The 7,585-nt window shown below is 42.0% G+C and overlaps 1 protein-coding gene across 1 annotated transcript in view; it reads right to left on the minus strand. All coding sequences in view use genetic code 11, as the record gives it.

The window, feature by feature from the left end:
* Nucleotides 1-889: 889 nt before the first annotated feature.
* EGR_00267 (hypothetical protein) overlaps nucleotides 890-7,585 on the minus strand; it is a gene marked incomplete at both ends in the record, with an annotated part of 10,580 nt that continues 3,884 nt past the window's right edge. The window contains 8 exons of the mRNA XM_024489516.1: nucleotides 890-1,060; nucleotides 1,600-1,684; nucleotides 1,872-2,071; nucleotides 2,139-2,228; nucleotides 3,838-3,930; nucleotides 5,550-5,645; nucleotides 6,602-6,727; nucleotides 6,845-6,981. Of these exons, the coding sequence (XP_024356194.1) occupies nucleotides 890-1,060; nucleotides 1,600-1,684; nucleotides 1,872-2,071; nucleotides 2,139-2,228; nucleotides 3,838-3,930; nucleotides 5,550-5,645; nucleotides 6,602-6,727; nucleotides 6,845-6,981 (998 nt within the window). The remainder of the gene's footprint in view (nucleotides 1,061-1,599; nucleotides 1,685-1,871; nucleotides 2,072-2,138; nucleotides 2,229-3,837; nucleotides 3,931-5,549; nucleotides 5,646-6,601; nucleotides 6,728-6,844; nucleotides 6,982-7,585) is intronic.

The following is a 7,585-nucleotide window of genomic DNA, read 5'->3' on the forward strand; positions in this document are numbered from 1 at the left end:
AAACTCATATTCTATCGCAATCAGTTTTCAAGATGTTCACGGCACTTTCATGGCAAAAAGTATTGCACATCACATGAAAAACTCCAACTGGCGCGATCCCGATATGTTCTAGGTGTTGACAATTCATTGAATGGTCATGCATCCTCCCTTGAAACAATTTTTTTTGCCTGATTTGATTCCAAAGAAAGTCAATGTGATGTTATTCAAAGATGAGATTGTTTGAGAATTTGATAAACGAATCCGTTGACTCTGTTGTTTTCAAAAACATTCACAGGAAAAGCAGTTCAGCTGCACCTACGATACTTTTCAGTTAGAATTGAGCCATCCAATGGGCCCATTACTATAAGCCTTACTACTTCATGCTATTTTTACTCAATCATTTTGGGGGCTATAAGCTGTCAGTGTGATCCTATTTTTGTAGTGTTATGTAGCCGAAAGTTGGAAACTCGGGGTGCACTAACTTCTTTGTTGGTTAATTTCTGGAAAGGCTTATTACCTCTTGTATTGGTGCAATCAGTGCCTTGAGTTGAAGGATGGGTCATTTAATCAGTCCATCATGGCACCGAGTTAAGCTCGTGTCAAAAGCATCAGCCTATACTTCTCTCAGCATTTTATTGGCATGTTAATCAATTGAAACCAAAATACAAGCGCATGTAGATAGCGATGAAAGTTGCAGCTGATCAATCTCAATGGGATCTTCCTCTGCAATGTGCAAAATTCGAGTGCGCTACTTTCCAACCACATTTTCATGCCGAAGAAAACAGGGACTCATGGCGATGGGGCTGGTTAAGAACAAAGTCAGGTGAAACAGCTATAGGGACAAAGGAAAAACGAAACACTAGCGAAGCCTCAGCGTGCAGCCAAGTGAAAAGGGGGCCATGGATGGGGTCTATTCAGCGACTACTCCGGCATTTCTGTGATTGGTTGAGAAGGGTCTGAGATACGGGTTGGCAGCATCCTGACGGCTAGTATCTCGGGTCCTGCACAGAAGATTTCGAATGCGTCCGCGCAGTTCTCGGGTCCCTTCACTCGGCGTAACGCAGAGACCTGTTGAGTAGCCCTACAGCACGCACAGACGACACAAATTGACCTTCACGCTTTCACGAGGTCAAACACTAGGTTTACTTCACGGTCCACTACCAAATAGGTTGCCTTCAGGTGTCATCGTCTCCGTTTATCTTACAGTGGCTGTTTTAATATCAATGCCACTGTTTTAGGCCAAAATCTGGCACACAGTCAAAAGAGCCTTAGATTTTTCATTTTCGTAAGACAGTCAGGTAACAGTTCAAATTAATTAAAAGGTCCACTATTAACACTTTTATTGTTGTCGTACGGAACTGAATGCTCTTTTTGTCAAATGCATTCTGCATTAATCCAAGGAACAGTATGGCATTGGCTTTCTCCGTACACTTGCGTACAGCTGAAAATAACTTACACTGATTCTCGTAGAAGCAAAATTTTAAGTAACGTTTTCAGGAGTCCTGTTTAATTTAGGCCGCTATTTTCTGTGATTTCAATAAGGATTACTGATGACTCCTAGCATTTATTGTGATTGCATATGCAGTCAGTAGTCTGTGTAGCGCTATCAGCGTAACTTACCGGAATAAGTCGAGGGTCAAATGAACTTGTGATTTCATCACTTCGCAGTTTGAAAGGATTTTGCACTCCGGATAAAGCAGGCACTCTAAAAGAACGCATAAGTTGTAGGTATTCCATAATATCTAAACATATGCATAGTCTACAAACTGGGGTTGCACATCTTCCAAGGCTCAGTTGCTCGATCATTAGTAGCAACCCGTTATGATACAATGACAGATTTTTACATACCTCCAGAATAAGCAAATAGGGTGTGGATTAATCCACTATGTCACCTGGGTATTAGTTCATCCACTTTTGCTGCAACACGATCCGCCACCGGTTCGTTGTCCTCATTTATTTGTAGTCCCGAGTAGCGGTCAATAAGCAAACGATGCTTTGCCATTTTATCGTTGATTTCACGCAAAGTGTTGCGCATTTCCTTAAACCCGGATGCATAGGGCAGCTCATAGTCCAGGATTTTATCCAATCGAGACTAAAAAGTGTCACGTACTTTAAACGTGCCAGGCTTATGGTATTTAGGTGGAGTGGACTACCCCTACCTCTACATCGCGCATCTTACGGCGGGTGCTGATACGCTCGCGAATGTCCGGTTCAGTGAGGGCTGTCGAAAAGTAGGGTGCTGATCGCTTCTAGAAAGCATTTTTATTCAAAATGATATTAGTCGCTTCATCGTAGGTTTAATGTAACCCCTGGAAGATATCCCCTTACAGGCTCAACACTTCCTCGTGGAGTCGTGGACCCACGTCCTAGAGATTGCGCCTGTGTAAAAAAAGTGATTGTTAGCGCTCTAATATTGGTGCTGCTGAGCGTAAGACTAATCGTAATATTTCTGGAAATTTGACTCCCCCTAATTTCGAGGCACTGATTTTATTTTTCAAGAATGTACCATAGTACAGGTAAGTTTATTGTCACAACAGTTCACCGACCACCTTTAGTAGCCCATTCACTCTTCTGTACATTATGTCACGTTAGAATTTATTATGAGTGTTTCAGCTGTCTGTAAAAGTCGCCTTCGAGGTGTTCCGTCCAAAAAATCTGTGCATGCAAACCAAAATATTTTCCAAATTTGGTCGCACTGATTAGGCTGCTTTTATTGCAGTAATGAAGATTTGGATTAACAAATTAGTTTTGTGCCGCAAAGCAGTGAAATAAATCATTCATTCTTATTTGAAATTAAACTTCCATTTTTTAGTCACACTCCCATAGGCATCATGTCGGAAATTCAATTTCATCGATAGTGCTTCAAAGCCGATTCAATAATTTTAAGCATTATTAACTGATTAGTTGTTATGTAAATGTGTTTGTACTTTTTGCTTAATTTGCAAATTTCTCCGGCACTTACCGGTCCTACGGTCGATCTCGGGGCTAAAGAAGCACCTCTAACTGGTGAAATCTGTAGATAAAAGGACGAGATAGGCTTTTAATAATGGGGTAGACGATTTTTAAAACCTGAGAAACTGCATTCTGCTGACAGTGGAGGCCGAGCAAACACAGGGTCCATTAATGCCATCCTCTTGCGGCAGTGCTTTGAGCACCGCATTTCCCAAAGAAAAAAGCAGTGTCGAATTCGGCCTTGATTGGAATTAGTAAAGTGCAAAGTGGCATAACACTTGCAGTGGAAGCCCATTCAACTCAAAAGGGCCTCAGGGAAGATTGTAAGTTGAAGCATAAAAGCGCTAACCTCTTACACAATGGGCAGATAGTCTTTGAGGTACATTGTGATTTATTTGTCAGACGAATGGAAGTTTGATAGGTGCATTTGCATACATCAAACGGCATAACTTGAAGTTTAGGGTTGTTTTTCACCTTTTGATGAAAGCCGCAATAACGTTAGTTTACTTCACCTTGAAAGGCCTCAATTCTGAAAAATGAGTTTCTCTGTTATTTTGCTTTTCAGTTGATATTAGAATGGATATCTTTGCCTCAATTATCATTTATTGTCACGTCTTAGTCTCTTTTCATCTAAAATGGTAAATTCAGATATTTTCATAACTAATTATACATTATATCGACCGGTAAGTTTAGGGAATAAGTCGTTAGTTTAACGCACTTTCAGGCGAAGATGCGCAAATTTTCAGTTGAATTGTGAACAAACAGCAGCTGAACATGCAAAGGGCTTTCCTGGTGGGTGCCAAGGAAATGGCAGAGAAAAATACAAGAAGAAAAAGGCAAAAAATAGGCAGAAGTGAAGTGCTCGGGCTTAAGGCGGAACGAGATCCAGAAACTGGGTTTACTTACCCTGGGGGACACGAGAAATCGGGACTCCGGAGTAACCGATCTCACAAATCTAGAACGAATCACTGGCCCTCTGGGGAGCTTCTCGTGTAATGGCTGCTCAAGCAAGCGAAAGGTGGGAGTTGTGCAGAAAATGCAGATGGTGAATTAAATGGAATCAATCTATTCCTCTTCTTCTGAATATAATTGCTGCTATAAAGCAGCCTTACTTAAAATAATTCAGTCACATATGATGTGAGCAAGCTGGGTTAGAAACAGCTTTTGAATCCTACTTTTTAAGAGCAAAAATGGTAAAAACTGGCATGGGCAAGAAGATGAGCAAGTTGGTGGTTTCAGTGCTACCTCTACTTCAGTTTTGCGAAGTTCTGATACTCCTTTACACTTATCGAAGGCATTTCATACCAAACAAACGGGGCTGTCACCGAAGATACTTGAGATTTCACTGATCTTCGGCATGACATGGAGTATTAGTGGTTAAATAGGTAAATGAAGTCGCACCGTATCTGCATATTATTAAACATATTGGTTCCAAATCCTTTTTGACTAATTTGTGCAAACAGTTACCACACACGAACACAATCCTTCTCTCTTTGCCTCAATAAACTGTGGGATTCGCAGATTTTACATTCGCATTTAGTGTAATGACCCTTGCGTCGAAATGAAATAAGCCTCACCCGAGTATCCCTTGCAAATGCCTCCAAAGCATTGATTTCATTCATCACAGAGGACGCTGTTGAGGTCCCCGGGGGTGGAGGTGGAGGCGGAAGGTGTGGGGATCGGTGGAGTACTCGTAAACTCGACTGTCTAGGCACCATCGGAGGCATCGTCTTCTATGGAGTAACGACGCCCACTCATAAAATCTATCTGTGGCATACAATTTTGCCAATGAAACTGTCAAGCGGAAGAAGTTAGCTGTTCAGTGACGTGCGAAAATAGGGTTGCGAATGCTCTGCCCACATTCCTCATGCCTCAAAACGACAAGTAAACTTTTCAATCAACGCTCATCGTTATGTGGTGTGTGGCAAAAGTAATGGGAAGATAGTGCAATCATTTGTCCGGGAAGCGTAACTCGCTTTAGCAAGGCTAGAAAATGCCCACTGAATCGAAGCACCTAATGGACGAGTGTGAATAAAGGAGTTTGCATTGAATGGGGAATCAACCGAGCAATGAAGCACGAAGAAGGCGAAAAAGAATTGTCATATAGACCGAAGAAATTGATTCAACCCACTGTTTCGCGAAGAGGTGTGTTGCCATCGTAAACCCAGCAATTCAGCCCAAAAAATGTCGCAAGGTGGAGTATATATTTGCTTTACTCCTGTTTGAAATAGTTCTAATCTAAGTGATGTTTAGATAATTTACACGAATAGTCAAACTTCTAATGTCACTACATACCGAACAACTTTTCACATTCAGGTAGGCGAAAAATAGTATAATTGTGAAATATTTTTAGAGGTAACATCAGACCTCCTATCTGGCAGCAATGGAATTGTGATTAGTGGATTTGAAAAGCTACAACTCATTATTTTAATCGTGTTTCGCTGAATAACTCAGTAATCTGTAAAGTTAGTCCTCTGTATTAATCTAGTCCGGGCGCCAATGAATAAGCAGGTAAATGCGCAGGCAAGGCGGAGTCTCCCGCATTCGCGGGACGGGCAGAAACACGGTGCGGTAGGTGTGCTGGCTTTGTTAGTGTATGGTGAGTAGTTGCAGCTTACACTCAAATTCGTCTCGCTGTCAGGGCCGCTACTGCTTGCCTTGGTAGTGAGGGAATTGGATCCAAGGGAGGCACGACGAACCGGTGAGGAATTGTTCTACCAATCGTGGGGATGAAGGGGGAAGGCGGAGGCAGAAACGGCGGATGAGGGAACAAGTAGCAAAGTGCCTAGCTGAACTGTATTTTAATCAAATTTATTGCATTCCTGAGCCCAATGTGAATGCGCCATTTCCAAATCCCTTTCTTTTATAGAGGGATATTCAGAAATGGAATTCTGTTACATAATGTCTGTGCTGAGTATGACCTAGAACATGTGAATCCATATATTATTTCGGGTGACTCTTTAGTTGAGCATCGGGATATGCACAGACATACAGATTTCAACCGTCTGTGCACAATAGCTCACGAATATTAGTTGCTTGTATTTGAAACAGTGCCTGTGGGGCACAGCTAACCTGTGATTAATGGACTGTGACTACTTTAAGTGTGCAGGAAACTCGAGGCGCCAGTGAAATGAAGGAGTATGAATTTGTAGTGATCGAGGCAGTTTGCTTCATTTATATTCAACTGTGTTGTTTGGTCACCTCCCTTAAGCAATGAAAATTTTTCCACCATTTCCAAAAAAGGATCATCCTGATTGCATTGCAGCAGTAGCCTCTATGATTATCAAAATATGTTGCTACAATTGGGTAAAACCATAATATTTAGTTTTTAGTTGGATCACTGTTCGAGAAATGAAATTTGGTCATAATTGTTCGATAGCCACAGATTCTAAATCGGAATGTTTTAAGCATAGCAGCGCTAGATTCTTAGTTGAACGGTTGCATTCTGGGGATCAGAATTGAGCTACTCCGACTCTCGTAAGTAGAGCAGGGTTTGTGTCGATCACAAAAAGTTTTGGGGCGGTGCCTTTGCATCAACCACAGAACGTGTTATTCAGCCCATGCCTTGCAGTAACACAATGAAAGGTAACAGCAGAATTTAACACCATAATTTGAGTCATGCAAACAGGGGTGGTTCCAGCAACTGTGAAAACTGCGACGAAGGGCTTACAGTGTTAACCATATCGGATGCCAAACTGCCCCCACGAGTGGCACGCGGCATAAGAGGGGGCAGACCAAGGGAGTCCCGCCGCAACGACCTGCTCGAACCCCGCCGAGGGGCACTTAATGGGAGCTCCTTTATTTCGCGGGAAGGAAAAAGATGAGGGATTCAGGAGGCTGGAGGCGAGGATGCTCAAGAGGAAGGGGAGTATTGCAAGGGTTTATAGGCTAAATGGAATTGCATGGCACTCACTATAGCTGCGTCGAATTTGCGAAGGGCGTCCTCGTCTCTAATCTTGGCCTTCTGGCGCATCGCGTCACAACTGTCGAGAAAGTCTGACGTTGCCTGACGCGCGCGTGAACGAATTTTCGCCATGACAGCCTCATCAACTGAAAGATTCCATGCTTTTATACTAACACTTTATCGGAAAAGGAACATGAGTAAAACTTCAAAGTATATTTTTGTAAGCTTTCTAACTTAGTGTTGGTTGTTACAAAGATAATATGTTAATCTTCTTTGAGTTTTATGGCTTTGCTGGAGTTGAATCCAAAAAGTTAAAAAGGGGTTTTTTTACTTCTTTGACTCTCTAGCTGGTAAATTTTCGACGTGGAATACATCCTCAGTGAAAATTTGGTTATTTCCACATTTATGAAGTAGTGTTTTCTATGGCCCTGTAACCTCATCTAAAACGCTTACACCGAAATGTGTTGGATGGCTTCCGGTAATTATTAAAAAAGTAAGGCGCCATTTCATCCTCTTGTGATCAGGGTTTAGACGCCACATTCATTCTACTGTCTTAACGACCTTCGAACGAAGGTGAGACGAAAATTGATTTGCTTTGTGCAAGCGTGTTTTGTCTCATCTTTTGTAAAATGAAAACGGTATCGTAGGTGGTATTGTAAATATAGTTGTTCACGGCTCACCCCATATACCTGCGCAACGTATTATCACATCCTAATCTCTTTTGTAAAAAGGTGGTTTTTTTTAGCTCTC

The sequence above is a fragment of the Echinococcus granulosus genome (assembly GCF_000524195.1).
Source record: "Echinococcus granulosus chromosome Unknown EG_S00001, whole genome shotgun sequence".
Lineage (NCBI taxonomy): Eukaryota > Metazoa > Platyhelminthes > Cestoda > Cyclophyllidea > Taeniidae > Echinococcus > Echinococcus granulosus.